The sequence below is a fragment of the Hyaena hyaena genome, unplaced genomic scaffold, assembly GCF_003009895.1.
Source record: "Hyaena hyaena isolate Hyena2069 unplaced genomic scaffold, ASM300989v1 scaffold_1849, whole genome shotgun sequence".
NCBI classification, from domain to species: domain Eukaryota; kingdom Metazoa; phylum Chordata; class Mammalia; order Carnivora; family Hyaenidae; genus Hyaena; species Hyaena hyaena.
This window is the reverse complement of record NW_024082472.1, coordinates 119,730-137,912: the sequence shown is the minus strand read 5'-3', so window position 1 is coordinate 137,912 and position 18,183 is coordinate 119,730. Positions and strand designations below refer to the sequence as shown.

Genomic DNA, 18,183 nt, shown 5'->3' with positions numbered 1-18,183 from the left:
TCTTCTTGATCCATTCATCCGTTAATGGACACTTAGGCTCTTTCCATGTTTTAGCTATTGTGGAGAGTGCTGCTATGAACATTGGGGTCCATGTGCTCCTATGCATCCGCAGTCCTGTATCCCTTGGGTAAATTCCTAGCAGTGCTATTGCTGGGTCATAGGGGACTTCTGGTGTAAATTTTTTGAGGAACCTCCACATTGTTTTCCAGAGGGGCTGTACCAGTTTACATTCCCAGCAACAGTGTAGGAGGGTGCCTGTGTCTCCACATCCTCGCCAGCATCTAGAGTCCTCTGATTTGCTCATTTTAGCCACTCTGGCTGGTGTGAGGTGGTATCTCAGTGTGGTTTTGATGTGTATTTCCCTGATGAGGAGGGATGCTGGGCATTGTTTCATGAGTTTCTTGGCCATCTGGATGTCCTCTTTGGAGAAGTGTCTGTTCATATCTTTTCCTCATTTCTTCACTGGGTTGTTTGTTTTTTGGGTGTGGAGTTTGGTGAGTTCCTTATAGATTTTAGACACTAGCCCTTTATCTGATATTTAATTTGCAACTATCTTTTCCCATTCCTTCGGTTGTCAATTAGTTTTATGGATTGTCTACTTTGCCTTGCGGAAACTTTTAATACTGATGAGGTCCCAATAGTTTATTTTTGCTCTTGATTCCCTTGCTTTCAGGGATGTGTCAAGTAAGAAATTGCTGCGGTGGAGGTCCAGGAGTTTGCTTCCTGCTTTCTTCTCTAGGGTTTTGATGGTTTCCTGTCTCACGTTCAGGTCCTTTATCCATTTTGAGTTTATTTTTGTGTATGAGAAAATGATCTAGTTTTATTCTTCTGCATGTTGCTGTCCAGTTTTCCCAGCACCATCTGTTAAAGAGGTTGTCTTTTTTCCATTGGATACTCTTTCCTGCTTTGTCAGAGATTAGTTGGCTGTATATTTTTGGGTCCAATTCTGAGTTCTCGATTCGATTCCATTGGTCTATGTGTCTGTTTTTGTGCCAGTACCATACTGTCCTGATGATGACAGCTTTGTAGTAGAGGCTAAAGTCTGGGATGATGATGCCTCCCGTTTTGGTTCTTCTTCAATATTACTCTTGCTATTCGGGGTCTTTTGTGGTTCCATACACATTTTAGAATAGTTCTAGTTCTGAGAAGTATGCTGGTGCAATTTTGATTGGTATTGCATTGAATGTGTAGATAGCATTGGGAAGTAATGATATTTTAACAATATTTATTCTTCCAATCCATGAGCATGGAATGTTTTTCCATTTCTTTGTGTCTTCTTCAATTTCCTTCATAAGTTTTCTATAGTTTTCATCATGCAGATCTCTTATATCCTTGGTTAGGTTTATTCCTGGTACTTTATGGTTTTTTGTGCAAAATTGTGAATGGGGTCAGTTTATTGATTCTCTTTCTGTTGCTACATTGTTGGTGTATAAGAATGCAACCGATTTCTGCACATTGATCTTGTACTCTGCAACTTTGCTGAATTCTTGGATCAGTTCTAGTAGGCTTCTGGTGGAGTCTGTCGGGTTTTCTATGTAGAGTATCATGTCTTCTGCGAAAAGTGAAAGTTTGACTTCTTCTTTACCAATTTTGATACCTTTGATTTCCTTTGATGTCTGATGTCCGATGCTAGGACTTCCAGCATTATGTTAATCAAAAGTGGTGAGAGTGGACATTCTTTTCGTGTTCCTGATCTCAGGGGGGAAGCTCTCAGTTTTTCCCTGTTGAGGATGATGTTAGTTGAGGGCTTCTCATAGATGGGTTTTATATTGTTTAAGTATTTCCTTCTATCTCGACTTTCTCGAGAGTCTTTATTAAGAAGGGATGCTGTATTTTGTCAAATGCTTTTTCAGTATTTATCGACAGGATCATATGGTTTTTATCTTTTCTTTTGTTGATGTGATGTGTCCCAGTGATTGATTTTCGAATATTGAACCAGCCCTGTAACCCAGGACTGAATCCCACTTGATCTTGGTGGATGATTCTTTTTATGTGCTGTTGGATATGATTTGCAAGAATCTTGTTGAGGATTTTTGCATCTGTATTCATAAAGGATATTGGCCTGCAGTTCTTTTTTTTTTGCTGGATCTCTGTCTGGCTTGGGAATCAGAGTGATGCTGGCTTCATGAGATGGGTCTGGAGGTTTTCCTTCAAGTTCTGTTTTTTGGAATAGCTTGAGAAGAATTGGGATTAATTCTGTTTTAAATGTCTGGTAGAATTCCCCAGGGAAGCCATCCGGTCCAGGGCTCTTATTTGTTGGGAGATTTTTGATCACTCATTCGATTTCTTCACTAGTTACAGTTCTGTTCTGATTTTCTATCTCCTCCCGTGTGAATTTTAGTAGTGAGTGTGCATTTAGGAATTTGTCCATTTCTTCTAAGTTGTCCAATATGTTGGCATATAATTTTTGATATTATTCCCTGATAATTGCTTGTATTTCTGAGGGGTTGGTTGTAATAAGTCCATTTTCATTCATGATTTTGTCTATTTGGGTGCTCTCTCTTTTCTTTTTGAGAAGCCTGGCTAGAGGTGTGTCAATTTTGTTTATTTTTCAAAGAACCAACTCTCGGTTTCATGGATCTGTTCAATTGTTTCTTTGGTCTCTATGTCGTTTATTTGTGCTCTGATTTTTACTATTTCTCTTCTTCTACTGGGTTTGGGGTGCTATTGTTGCTCTGGCTCTAGTTCCTTTAGGCAAGCTGTTATATTTTACACTTGCACTTTTTCTTATCTCTTGAAATAGGCCTGTAGTGCAATGTAGTTTCCTCTTAGGACTGCCTTTGCCGCAACCCATAGAATTTGGATTGTTGTCTTTTCATTTTCATTTGTTTCCATATATTTTTTAATTTCATCTCTAATTGCCTGATTGGCCCATTCATTCTTTTAGGGTGTTCTTTAACCTGCATGTGTTTGGAGGTTTTCCAGACTTCTTCCTGTGATTGATTTCAAGTTTCAAAGTATTATGATCTGAAAGTGTGCATGGTATGATCTCAATTCTTTTATATTTATTGAGGGCTGCTTTATGTCCCAGTATGTGATCTATCTTGGAGAATGTGCCATGCGCACTTGAGAAGAAAGTGAATTCCCTGGCCTCAGGGTGTAGAGTTATGAATATATCTGTCAGATCCATCTGGTCCAATGTGTCATTCAAGTCCATTGTTTCTTTAGTGATTTTCTGTCTGGTTGATCTATCCATTGCTCTAAGCGGAGCATTAAAGTTCCCTCCTATTAGCGCATTCTTATCTATAAGATTGTTTCTGTTTGTGATTGTTTTAAATATTTAGGTGCTCCCATATTCGGTGTGTAGACATTTATAATTGTTAGTTCTTCCTGATTATTATATAATGCCCATCTTCATCCCTTGTTACTGTCTTTAAAGTCCAGTTTGTCTGATATACGTATAGCTACTCGAGCTTTCTTTTGACTTCCGTAGCATGATATATATTTCTCCATCCCCTTACTTTTAATCTGAAGGTAGCTTCCAGTCTAAAATGCATTTCTTGTAGACAGCAAATAGATGGATTTTGTTTTTTTACCCTTTCTGCTACCCTATGACTTTTGCTTGGAGCATTCAGCCCATTTACATTCAGTGTTATTATTTAAACATGTGGGTTTAGAGTCATTGCGTCCTTTGTGGGATTCAGGCTTGTGGTGGTGTCTTTGGTATCTTGCATTCCTCATTCTTCCCTCAGAGAGTCCCCGTCAGGATTTCTTGTAGGGCTGGTTTAGTGGTGACGAATTCTTTCAATTTTTGTTTGTTTGGGAAGACTTTTATCTCTCCTTCTATTTTGAATGACAGGCTTGGTGGATAGAGGATTCTTGGCTGCATATTTTTACTGTTCATTACATTGAAGATATCCTGCCATTCCTTTCTGGCCTGCCACATTTCATTAGATAGGTCTGTCACCACTCTGATAGGTTTCCCTTTGTATGTTAAAGACCTTTTCTCGCTAGCTGCTTTGAAAATTCTCTTTGTCCTTCTATTTTGCTAGTTTCACTATGATATGTCGTGCAGATGATCAATTCAAGTTACGTCTGAGGGAAGTTCTCTGTGCTCTTGAATTTCAACTTCTACTTCCCTCTCCATGTTGGGGAAGTTCTCTACTATAATTTGTTCCAGGACTCCTTCAGCACCCTTCCCTCTTTGTTTGTCTTCTGGAATTTCTATGATACGGATATTGTTCTGTTTGATGGTATCGCTGAGCTCTCGAACTCTTCTTTCATGTTTCTGGATCAGTTTATCTCTGTTTTTTTCACTGTCTTCTTTTTCTATAATAGTGTCTTCTAAATCACTTATTCTCCTTTCTGGCTCTTCGATCCGTTCATTGGACCCCTCCAGTTAATTATGTATCTCATCGCATTTTTTAATGGATCATAATTATTTTTAAGCTCCATATTGTTTGCAGCCATAGTTTCTCTGATGCCCTCCATGCTTTTTTCAAGCCCGGCGATTAATTTTATGATTATTGCTCTAAAATCTTGTGCAGTTATGTTGCTTATATCTGTTTTAAGCAGTTCTCTAGCTATCATTTCTTCCTGGAGTTTCTTTGGAGGAGAGTTCTTCCGTTTCGTCATTTTGGTTAGCTTTCTATCTCTTGGTACTTTTAAAAGCTTGGTGTACACTCAGCCCCTGCAAGTTCTGATGTATTAGAGAGGGCTCTTTTGATTGTTCAGGGCTTGTCTGTTAAGGAAGTGTTCTTTGGATGGTGTCTCTTGGTTTCTCTTGTTGAGCTTTTGGTTATTTTGTTTCCCTACTGGTAGTGATATTTGTGACTCTCCACCTGTGTAGTTTGGCTTTTTTCTTGATGCAGCCTTATGAGGTTTCCTTCCCAGTGTACTCTGTCTCTTTCTTTTCCCAAACTCCTGTGGCTCAGTGTCCTATGACTTCAGGCCTTCTCTGTTTGAGAGATGGGTGCAGGAGAAATGTATGGTGCTCTTTATTTCTCCGCCATCTTGCCTCCAACCGAGTACATCACTATTTTAATTACTACAGTGTTACAGCAAATATTTTATTTGGTATGTTAAATTCTCCTTTCTTCTTTTCAAAACTCCCTTGCATATTTTGTTTTTATTTTTTCCTAAAAAGAATCAAATATCTCGAAAGGGTTTTATGCTTAGATATTTTTCACATGCTTCTTCTGTATCAGTTGAGTTTGCATTAAAGGACAATGACTTTCACCTCAGTCAACTGTAGGATCCCTTAGAATTTAGCTTTCTTTTTGATTAACAGAACTATTTTGAATACAGAAGTGCAAACTACTGTGATTTTTTGAACCTCTCAGAAACGACAACTTTTCCCAGACATAAACAGATCACATAAGATCTCTTACCTGCAGCTCAGCTTAAACTGCTTAATAATGTTGCTGATTTTCTCAAATCTATGGGCATCACGCTGCTCTTTACACTGATAGTGAGAAATCACCTATGAAAAAAAGCAATGCTCTTAAGTATGCAAAGTTGTCACATCACCTTCTGCTACTCAGTCCTCAAGGCAGACTTCTGTCAGTTTCTTGGTCACCCTTATTTTCAGGGTAGAACTGGTGCCCAGCCTACTGTCTCTTCTTCTCTCCCATATCCTGCCAGTGTTCTGCAGAATTTCAACATCCCTATGGATAACCCACACAGTGGTGTTTATTTATAATTTATTGGATATTAAAATATTATCTATTTTGGTTTCTCTGCTGTTCTTTCTCACTTATGTTAATTAAATGCTCATCGTGTTTCAATATTTCACAGGATGTTTTTTGATTTGAAAAAGACAAATTAGGGGTACCTGGGTGGTCTGTCAGGTTAAGCATCTGACATTGGCTCAGATCATGATCTTATGGTTCCTGAGTTCTAGCCCCACACTGGGCTCTGTGCTGACTGCCAGCTCAGAGCCTGGAACCTGTTTCAGATTCTGTATCTCCCTCTCTCTCTGACCCTCCCCTGCTCACACTCTCTCTCTCTCTCAGAAATAAATAAAACATTAAATTTTTTTTAAATAAATTAATAAATGTTAAAAATGTTTTTAAAAAGTACAAAGTAAAAAAAAATTAAAACATTTTAGCTGTTCTTCAGATGTACCTACTGTAGTGATTTTTTAAAATGTTTATTTATTTTGCTAGAGACAGAGCATGAAAAGGGAAGGGGCAAAGAGAGAGGGGGACACAGAATTCAAAGCAGGCTCCAGGCTCTGAGCTTTCAGCACAGAGCCTAATGCACGGTTCGAACCCACAAACTGTGAGATCATGACCTGAGCTAAAGTTGGATGCTTAACTGAATGAGCCACCTAGGTGTCCCACTGATGGACTGATTTTAATGAAGGGTATAACTAAGTAGCTTTAGGCATTACATTTAAAAATCTTAAGTATGCCTTGAGCAGAGCCCTTGCCTGTCCGGGCCCCTTTCCTATCAGAGCCCCCTACCTGTTGTTAGCTGAGTGTCCAATGAGGCCTGAGGAATACAGCAGCTAGGAATAATGCAATTAGACTGCAATTCCATTCTGTTGGTTTTTGGAACTGAGGCCATGATTAAGAGGAACAGCCAGGGACATTCATATTGTAGCACTACAGGTGAAATTCTTGGACTGGTGCAAGATGAACAAGAGTAAAAGCATTTGCCAAGATTCATTACACAAGAATGAATGTCAGAGGTTGAAACATGATCTGATAGTGTTATAGTTTGAACCACAAACAATGCTGACATGTGATTCAGCAGAATTATTACCATTACCCACCAGGTAGCTTCTAGGAAACCAAAGTCTTTGGGTTCCAGAGAGAGTATGGTTGCAAAGCTGAAACTTAAAAGAACTGATGGAAGGATATCACCAGGAGTGGAGCCTTTGGCTTAATTTCACTCAGTACACGAAACCTCAACCATGGACAGGACTGACATAGATAGCTCTTTCCCAATTCCATGCATGGTGGTGCATGGCCATTTTTAGTTGGTGGAGCAATTTGCCTGGTTAATTTCAATAATGAACAAGACTTTGGCATGCTATGTAATTACAACACTCCCAAGCTAGGATCACTCAAACACATAAAGCAGTTAATAACAAACATAAAAGAAATAATCGATAATAATACAATAATAGTAGGGGACTTACAGCACACTTACGTCAATGGACAGATTATTTAAATAGAAAATCAACAAGGAAACAATGGCATTCAAAGACATAATGGAACACGTGGATTTAATATATTCAGAACATTCCATCCTAAAACAACAGAATATGCCCACAAAACAAACCTCAAGAAATTCAAGAATATCAAAATCACACCATACATATTTTCTGACCACAACTGTATGAAACGATAAGTAAAAGAAAAAGTTGGCAAATACACAGAGATAAAGAACATGTTACTAAACCAGTGAATGGATCAACCAGAAAATCAAAGAAGAAATAAATGAAAGAAATGAAAATGAAAACAATTGCCCAAATCCTCTGAAATGCAGCAAAACCAGTTCTAAGAAGGAAGTTTATAGCATTACCAGCCTATTTCAAGAAGTTGGAAAAGTCTCAAAACAAGCTAACCCTATACCTAAAGGAGCTAGAGAAGAGAATAGCAAACAAAACCTAAACCAGCAAGATGAAGGAAATAAGATCAGAGCATAAATAAATGATGTAGAAAATTTTAAAAATCAATAGAACAGATCAATAAAACCAGGAGCTGATTCTCTGAAAAAGTAAAATTGATAAGCCTCTGAGCACACTGATCAAGACAGAGAAAGGACCCAAGTAAATAAAATCATAAATAAGACAGGAGAAATAACAACCATTCATATAAAAAAGCATAAGAAAAACTATATGCCAACAAATTGGACAGCCTAGAAAAATGGATATATTCCTAGAAGCACATAAACTACCAAAACTGAAAAAGGAGGAAATAAAAAACTTAAATAGACTGATAACCAGCAAAGAAACTGAATTAGAAATCAAAACTAGGGTTACCAGGGTGGTTCAGTCCGTTAAGCGTCCGACTTTGGCTCAGGGCATGATCTCACTGTCTCTGAGTTTGAGCCCTGTGTCAGGCTCTGTACCAGCAGCTAGAGCCTGAAGCCTGCTTCTGATTCTGTGTCTCTCTCTCTCTCAGCCCCTCACCTGCTAGGTGTGCTCTTCTCTCTCTTTCTCTCAAAAACAAAAACATAGCCAAAAAAAAAGAAAAAGAAAGAAAGAAAGAAAGAAAGAAAGAAAGAAAGAAAGAAAGAAAGAAAGAAAAAAGAAATCAAAACTCTCCCAACAGAAAAAAGGCTAGGGCTGGATAGCTTCACAGGCAAATTTCACTAAACATTTAAAGAATTCCCGGAAGGTGAGTGGCAGAGAAGTAAGGAGCTCTATACTTACACACGCGGCCATACCTCACAGGGAAAAGATCTGAAGCCATTGGAAACCTTACAAAACCTGAGAGATTGGGAGAAAAAGGACGCAGAATCCACTGAGAAAGCCTTCTAACGTGACTGCGAACTGGGGAAGATAAAATCGGGCCGGGATCGGAGACTCCAGGATCGGAGACGATCCCCCTCTACGGGGAGTGAGAGGGGAAAAAGAGAGAGTCCAAAACAGAAAAACCTCCACTCAGGGCATAGAAACACCCTGTGCACCAAATAAGTGCACGCCGGGTCCCCTCGCGCCAACTGGTCCCAGAGGGGCTGAGCGCACAGACTGCTTCTTTGTGCTTGCTCCTGGCGGGCTGGACTTCTAGAGTAGCAGGGCGCCTGCTGCCATTGTCCTCCCTGCAGGCTTGGGCCCCTAGAAGAGCCACACGCCGACACTGGGCGTCCACGCTCCTGGCTGCCTGGAACTCTAGAAGGAAGGCAAAGAGCTAAAAACTGGGAGATTTGCCAGCGAGTTCGTGTTTCAGGTGATGAGACATAGAGGGAACTGATTTTCCTCACTCCAGCAGGCTCCCCACACCCTGCAGGCAAGACCCCACCCAGGCTCCCCAGGCTGACCTAGAGAGAAAAGCAGCAATTCTGACTCCACCCCCAGAGCGAGGCAGGAGGCCTGGAATTGCCCCGAGGGATAGCCTGGGAAGTTGTGTCTAAGGCAATTTCAGCAGGGCGAACTGACTGGGATTTGGAGACCGGGACTGGCCTGGGTTGAAGAGCGCAACCAACTTTGGCTGCGCCCCCGGTACGGGGAGTTTACACGCCCAAAAAAGTGAGGTGCAGCGCTTGGTTCAAGAAGGGACTGGAGCACCGCCACTCTCCTCCCCACAACCATCAAGGCAGAACTCCCTCCTGACACATTGGATCACACCACGCCCATCCCTGATTGAGAGCTGCCCTGCTCCATTTTGTTTTTTCTCTTTTCTTTCTTTTCTCCCCAGAACACTGACCTGATTAACTCCTGTCACCAGCTTGCTTAAACAGTCACATTTAGTCCATTCCGTAGATGTAAATTCTACACCTACCGACATGTTCATCTCTTTCTCTCAAGAGTAATTAGACTATATAGTCTCTCTGGATAATACCAGCGTCCTTCTCTCACCTATCCAACCATATTCTACCCTTTAGCTCTTTGAAAAAAGCTTCTTATCCCTTCTGCTTGTTCATTCTATTTCCAATTTTGCCTCATCCCCGCCGGGTCTTCTCTCTCTTTCTCTATGCTCCTCAACTAGCACTGCATACAAACAGCTATTTAATTATAGCTGGGAAATCCGGTCATATGCTTTAAACCGTTCTTTATCCATCGGTTTTCTTCTTTTTTCCTTTTCTTTTCCCCTTTTTGACCCTTTTATGTATTGTATACCCTCTATTATTTGCCTACCCTCCTCCGACTGTTCTCTTAACTTTTTCGATTTTCCTCTCGGTTTGCATGTTAGTTGAATTAGCCTGTGAGTTTATATGCTCCTGCTCCCTGTGTACTTGTCTGTATGTTTTCTTCTCCAGGGCTACCTGAAGAAACAAGCAAGAGTATACAAGGTAGAGAGTCCCAAATATCACTACGAATAGGAAAATAAAATAACCAAGGTCCCAACAAAAGAGACCATTCAAAAAACACTCTCTGAAAGGATAGGCCCTGGACAGTCAAAGAGTCTTCTTGGATATAGCAGTGCTCATAGGTGCAGAGAGCATAACAGGTCTTTAAAACTAACAACAGCCAGAAAGGTAACCAAAATGACGAAACGAAAGAGCTCTCCCAAAGAAATGTCAAGAAGAAATGACAGCTAATGAACTGCTCAAAACAGATATCAGCAGCATAAATGAACAAGATTTTAGAATAATAATCAAAATAATAGCTGGGCTTGAAAAAAACATAGGGGACATCAAAGAATATATGGCTACAGACAGAATGGAAAATAAAAATAGGCATGATGAATTAAAAAATGGGATAAATGAGATACATAATAAATTAGAGGCCTCCAATGCACGGAGGGAAGAAGCAGAAAGAAGAATAAGTGATTTAGAAGACACCATTATAGAAAAAAAAGAAGCTGACAAAAAAAAGAGACAAACTGATCTAGGAACAGGAAAGAAGAGTTTGAGAGCTCAGCGATATGGTCAAACGCAACAATATCCGGATCATAGGAATCCCAGAAGAGGAAGAGAGAGGGAAAGGTGCTGAAGGAGTCCTGGAACAAACTATAGCAGAGAACATCCCTGACCTGGGGAAGGAAGTAAATGTGGAAAGACAAGAGGCTCAGACGACTCCCCTCAGAAGTAACTTGAATCGATCTTCTGCATGGAATATCATAGTGAAACTGGCAAAATATAAGGACAAGGAGAGAATTTTGAAAGCAGCTAGGGAGAAAAGGGCCCTAACATACAAAGGGAAACCTATCAGAGTGGTGACAGACCTATCTACTGAAACGTGGCAGGCCAGAAAGGAATGGCAGGAGATCTTCAATGTGATGAACAGTAAAAATATGCAACCAAGAATCCTCTACCCAGCAAGCCTGTCATTCAAAATAGGAGGAGAGATAAAAACCTTTCCAAATAAACAGAAATGGAAAGAATTTGTCACCACTAGGCCACCCCTACAAGAAATCCTGAGAGGGAGGCTCTGAAGGAAATGTTGCAAGGAAAAAAAATATCAGAGACATCACCACAAACATGAACCCTACAAAAGATACAAAGACTCTAAACCCACATGTTTCAATAATAACACTGAATGTAAATGGGCTGAATGGTCCAATCAGAAGACATAGGGTAGCAGAATGGGTAAAAAAACAAAATCCATCTATATGCTGTCTACAAGAAACTCATTTTAGACTGGAAAATACCTTCAGATTAAAAGTAAGGGGATGGAGAAATATATTTCATGCTACAGGAAATCAAAAGAATGCCAGAGTAGCTATACTTATATCCGACACACTGGATTTTAAATTAAAGACAAAATAAGAGATGAAGAAGGGCACTACATAATAATTACAGGGTCCATCCATCAGGAAGAACTAACTATCATAAATGCCTACGCACCGAATATGGCAGCACCTAAATATCTAAAACAATTAATCACAAATAGAAACAAACTTATAGATAAGAATGTGCTAATACCCAATGTTCATAGCAGCACTCTCAACAATAGCCAAAACATGGAAAGAACCTAAGTGTCCATCAACACACGAATGGATCAAGAAGATGTGGTTTATCTATACCATAGAATACTACATGAAAATGAGAAAGAATGAAATCTGGCTATGTGTACCAACATGGATGCACCTTGAGGGTGTTATGCTGAATGAAAAAAGTCAGGCAGATAAGGACAAATATCATATGTTTGCACGTATAGGAGGATTAGGAGGAACTTAACTGAGGAACAAGGGGGATAAGAAGGGAGGAAATGGTGGGGAAAAGGAGAAAGGCAAAACGTAAGAGACTCTTGAATGCTGACAAAAAATGAGGACTGATGGGTGTGGGGGGGGAGGGGAGGATGAGCATGGAGGAGGGCACATGTGGGGATGAGCACTGGGTGTTACATGGAAACCAATTTGACAATAAACTATTTGTAAAAAAAAAAAAAAAAGAAGAAGAAAAAAGAATGTGCTAATAGCAGGAGACTTTAATACTCCGCTTACAGTAGCGGATCGATCAAACAGACAGAAAATCACTAAAGAGGGGCGCCTGGGTGGCTTAGTTGGTTGGGCTTCCGACTTTCGCTTAGGTCATGATCTCACGGTTCGTGGGTTCGAGCCCCGCATCGGGCTCTGTGCTGACTGCCAGCTCAGAGCCTGGAGCCTGTTTAAGAGTCTGTGACTCCCTCTCTCTCTGACCCTACCCTACTCATGCTGTCTCTCTCCTAGAAATAAAGAAAACATTTAAAAAAAAAATAGATAATCACTAAAGAAACAATGGACTTGAAAGACACATTGGACCAGATAGATCTGATGGATATATTTAGACCTTTACATCCTGAGGCCAGGGAATTTACTTTCTTCCCAAGTGTGCATGGCACATTCTCCAATATAGATCACATACTGGGACATAAAGCAGCCCTCAATAAATATAAAAGAACAGAGATCATACCATGCACACTGTCAGATCATAATGCTTTAAAACTTGAAATCAATTACAGGAAGAAGTCTGGAAAACCTTCAAAAACATGGAGGTTAAAGAACACCCTACTAAAGAATAAACGGGCCAATCAGGCAATTAGAGATGAAATTAAAAAATATATGGACACAAATGAAAATGAAAAGACAACATCCAAATTCTATGGGATGCAGCAAAGGCAGTCCTAAGAGGTAAGTACATCGCTCTCCAGGCCTACATCAAGAGTTTAGAAAAAGCTTAAGTCAAAAATCTAACAGCTTACCTAAAGGAACTAGAGGCAGAGCAATAAGAATGGCCTAATCCCAGTAGAAGAAAAGAAATATTAAAAACAGAGCAGAAATAAACAACATAGAGACCGAAGAAACAATTGAAGAGATCCATGAAGCCAACAGTTGGTTTCTTGAAAAATTAAACAAAATTGACAAACCTCTAGCCAGACTTATCAAAAAGAAAAGAGAGAGCACCCATATAGACAAAATTATGAATGAAAATGGACTTATGACAACCAACCCCTCAGAAATACAAGCAGTTATCAGGGAATACTATGAAAAATTATATACCAACAAATTGGACAACTTAGAAGAAATGGACAAATTCCTAAACACACACTCACTACCAAAATTCACACGGGAAGAAAGAGAAAATCTGAACAGACCCATAACGAGTGAAGAAATCGAATCAGTGATCAAAAATCTCCCAAGATTAAGAGCCATGGACCTTACGGCTTCCCTGGGGAATTCTACCAGACATGTAAAACAGAATTAATCCCAATTCGTCTCAAGCTATTCCAAAAAATAGAAATCGAATGAAAACTCCCACTCATTTTATGAAGCCAGCATCACTCTGATTCCCAAGCCAGACAAAGATCCAGGTAAAAAACAGAACTACAGGCCAATATCCTTGATGAATACGGATGCAAAAATCCTCAACAAGATAGCTGGAAATCAAATCCAAGAGCACATAAAAAGACTTATCCACCAAGATCAAGTGGGATTCATTCCTGGGTTACAGGGCTGGTTCAACATTCGCAAATCAATCAATGTGATACATTACATCGAGAAAAGAAAAGATAAAAACCATATGATTCTGTCAATAGATGCAGAAAAAGCATTTGACAAAATACAGCATCCCTTCTTATTAAAGACTCTTGAGAAAGTTGGGATAGAAGGAACCTACTTAAACATCATTAAATCCATCTATGATAAGTCTTCAGCTAACATCATCCTCAATGGGGAAAAACTGAGAGCTTTCCCCCTGAGATCAGGAACACGACAGGGATGTCCACTCTCACCACTGTTGTTTAACACAGTTTTGGAAGTCCTAGCATCAGCCAGCAGAAAACAAAAGGAAATCAAAGGCATCAGATTTGGCAAAGAGGAAGTCAAACTTTCACTCTTACAGATGACATGATACTCTACATAGAAAACCTTTCAGACTCCACCAGAAGCCTACTAGAACTGATCGAAGAAGTTGCAGGGTACAAAATCAACGTACAGAAATCAGTTACATTTTTATACACCATTAATGAAGCAACAGAAAGAAAAATCAAGAAACTGATCCCATTCACAATTGCACAAAAAAGCATAAAATACCGAGGAATAAACCTAACCCAAGATACAAGAGATCTGTATGATGAAAACTTTAGAAAACTTATGAAGGAAATTGAAGAAGAAACAAAGAAATTGAAAAACATTCCATGCTTATGGATAGGAAGAATCAATATAGGTAATATGTCATTACTACCCAAAGCACTCTACACATTCAATGCAATCCCAATCAAAGTTGCATCATTATACTTCTCAAAACTAGAACTCTCCTCAAATTTGTATGGAACCACAAAAGAGCCCGAATAGCCAAAGTAATCCTGAAAAATAAAACCAAAACGGGAGGTATCACCATCCCAGACTTTAGCCTCTACTACAAAGCTGTCATCATCAAGACAGTATGGTATTGGCACAAAAATAGACACATAGACCAATGGAATAGAATTGAAAACTCAGAGCTGGACCCAAAATATACAGCCAACTAACCTTTGACAAAGCAGGAAAGAATGTCCAATGGAAAAAATACAGCCTCTTTAACAGATGGTGTTGGGAGAACTGGACAACAACATGCAGAAGAATGAAACTAAATCATTTTCTCACACCATACACAAAAGTAAACTCAAAATGGATAGAGGACCTGAACGTGAGACAGGAAACTATCAACACACTAGAGGAGAAAGCAGGAAACAACCTCCTTGACCTCCACCGCAGCAACTTCTTACTTGACACATCCCCAAAAGCAAAAGAGTCAAGAGCAAAAATTAACTATTGGGACCTCATCAAGATTAAAAGCTTCTGCACGGCAAAGGAAACAACCCACAAAACTAATAGGCAACCAACGGAATGGGAAAAGATAGNCACGCCCGAAAAACAAACAACCCAGTGAAGAAATGGGCAGAAGATATGAACAGACACTTCTCCAAAGAGGACATCCAGATGGCCAACAGACACATGAAACGATGCTCAGCATCCCTCCTCATCAGGGAAATACACATCAAAACCACACTGAGATACCACCTCACACCAGTCAGAGTGGCTAAAATGAGCAAATCAGAGAATTCTAGATGCTCTTGAGGATGTGGAGAAACGGGCATCCTCCTACACTCTTCGTGGGAATGTAAACTCGTGCAGCACCCTGGAAAACAGTGTGGAGGTTCCTCAGGAAACTAACACTAGAACTCCCCTATGACCCAGCAATAGCACTGCTAGGAATTTACCCAAGGGATACAGAAATGCTAATGCATAGGAGCACATGGACCCCAATGTTCATAGCAGCACTCTCCACAATAGCTAAAACATGGAAAGAGCCTAAGTGTCCATCAACGGACGAATGGATCAAGAAGATGTGGTTTATCTATACGATGGAATACTACATGGCAATGAGAAACAATGAAATCTGGCCATGTGTAGCAACATGGATGGAGCTTGAGGGTGTTCTGCTGAGCGAAATAAGTCAGGCAGAAAAGGAAAAGTATCATATGTTTGCACATATAGGAGGATTGGGAGGAACTTAACGGAGGACCATGGGGGAGAAGACGGGGAGAAATGGTGGGGGAAAGGAAGAGAGGCAAACCCTGAGAGACTTTTGAATGCTGAGAACAAACTGAGGACTTATGGTTGTAGGGGGCAGGGGGTAGATGGGCATGGAGGATGGCACTTGTGGGGATGAGCACCGGGTGTTATATGGAAACCAACTTGACAATAAACCATTTGTGAAACATTAAAAAAAAAAGTTAGTATAAAAATCAGAAATAACATCATTTTTATCATGAAAAAAAAAAAGAATTCCTTGCTGCAACTGTACCACCTAGTAGGAAAGGTGACTCATAAACTAGTTACAAATGTTTCCACAAGGGTGGAGTAAGAAAAATTATAGTCTGCATTCTCTGCCCTCTGTTGCTATAATAACAAAAAGAATCAGCTTTTAATAGTTTGCCAACTATATGCTAAGCTTTGTATTCGGGCTTAACAATACCTTGTGCCATTTATTCCATATAATAAACTTATGACATAGATGTATTACCTCCATTTTATAGAAGTGGAACCAAACTCAGAGAGACTTAGAAATGTGTTTTAAAATCACCAGGCATTGGTAGAGCTCAGTAACAAATTATTTACTGTGAGCTGCTCTTAGAGTTATATTTATTAAACTGATCAGTAATTATTTATACAGTGCTTTGTGACATCCGTAATTAGGCACGGAGAGAGGCACTTGTGGGGATGAGCACTCGGTGATATATGGAAACCAACTTGACAATAAACTATTTGTAGAAAAAAAAATTTTACTTATAAATATAATATTGCATCCCCCTTAGGGCTATATATACCGTAGGCTCTATAGCTAAGTTGAATTTACATGAGAAAAATAAAAACACCATAAGCACCTCTTTCCCCTTCCACCTTTCCATCTGAACTCTTAGCTAAATCACTGAATGACCATTACACCTCTTGCATGTTAAAAGTTTTCAAATTAGTCTTTTGGATAAAGGGGTGGGTTGAAAGTTTTCTCAAAAGGAAAAGACCCATCGTTTCATAACAGAAGTTAATAGGAAATTAGGAATTATTTAACACAAATCAATAATTTTTATCAGAAATAATCTAAACTCTATAATAAGGCATACCTATAAAAATCTAAGTTTTACTAACTACTACAGAGCTACACACTAAAGGACTTCTTTTGGGTCACTTGTAAATAAGGTTATATATGCTGATGCAACGACAAGAGGGAAAAAGCTTCTTCCTGAACATAACAACATGTTGTTCTCTGTTCCTGGACAGAAGGTAAGTGTGAAGTACATCTGCAGAACAGAAAGTTCTCACCAGAAAAGTAGCTCTCTCAAACAAAAGCACTTCATCAGCCTCAATAATTTCAGCAAAATTCCTTAGGTTCATTTCCAGCTGCTGAACATTGGGAATCAGCTGATAAACAATGCTGGACCAAGCCTAACAGAACAGAAGGACACAGTGTAATATTACTAACAGGTAGGTAGTCCCAGACCTCTGCAAATGAGTAAATATACTATAACATATGGACAGCAAAATATGGTGATAATGGAGTCCCAAACAAATACTTGTAACAAATATGGTATGACACAAACAAAACGAGATGAAGGTAATATCTGATTATTATCTTTCAGCTGGATTTTTTTAAGGTTTCACACACTTATAAAATGCTGGAAAAAGTTATTTCCATTGATAATTTTAAAAAAAAATTAATAATTTAATCCCATGATTGCCTTAGGAATAGTTGAAAACTCTGAATTACTGGGCCAAATAAAAAGTTTTTAATCCAGCCATTCAACAAATATTTAAGTCCAATAATGTAGACCACTCTAAAGATCAGAACATAATACTGCTATATTTAACATAAATCCAAGAATCAATATTTTAAAAAGTACCATCAGAGTCACATGGAAAAATGGCCCCTCCCCTCAATGGGATAATGTACAAAAGAAATTACAAGAGAAATTAGTGGCAGTATCTTTCCAAAAGGCTTATTGTCAGTTGTATAAATTATTGATCCAATTGAATTAAAAATTGTCCATTGTGTGTTTCCTAAAACTGACTCATCCAGAGAAGTATTACTAATGTAAGGAGTTGAAATTAACCACACCCTCCCTCTATTCTCTTAAGGCTCTTTTATTTGCATTTCCATTGTAATAATTCCTTCCAATTTGTCTGGTAAGCTGTACAATGTTCTTCTCTCCCCTACTAGAGGGCAGGAACCTGGTCTTAGTCAATTTGTGTGTCCAACAGCATCAAGCAGATATACAATGAGTGCTTGTAGAATAAAACAATATAAAAATTTAAGTCAGCTCTATGCAACATTGATGTAAAAGATAATAGTGCCATGTCTTTGTTCCAATTAGTTTTATACTTAAGCATAGGGGTTCAGGTTCCAAGTTCCCAGGTCGGTGTTAATGTCACTGCTGAATTTACCTTGGAGAAGGCACCAAAGCTAACCACAGCAGAGACATTGTCACTCACAGCAGTGTTGTGATTAGCCAATTGTCTTTGGTCGTGTTATGTATTGCCATCCTTCACACCGCAGTTGGTTCTTATCAGTGCGTCATGTCCATCCTTATTCACGGTTACCTGTTCTATGGGAATAAGGCTTTGAGAGAAATTCGGCCCAAATTAATCTAGAGCAGTATTTCCTAGA

General features: G+C 39.3%; 1 protein-coding gene across 4 annotated transcripts in view; it reads right to left on the bottom strand.

Annotated features, from left to right (window-relative positions):
• The window catches only part of RRAGB (Ras related GTP binding B), a 59,783-nt gene that overhangs the window by 6,501 nt on the left and 35,099 nt on the right, over positions 1-18,183 (bottom strand). For 2 of the 4 annotated variants that reach the window (XM_039224986.1, XM_039224987.1), the window contains 2 exons: positions 16,842-16,964; positions 5,331-5,422 (listed from right to left, as the gene is read on the bottom strand). In XM_039224986.1, the coding sequence (XP_039080917.1) occupies positions 5,331-5,422; positions 16,842-16,964 (215 nt within the window). The remainder of the gene's footprint in view (positions 1-5,330; positions 5,423-16,841; positions 16,965-18,183) is intronic. The other 2 variants (XM_039224988.1, XM_039224989.1) reach the window with 1 other exon arrangement.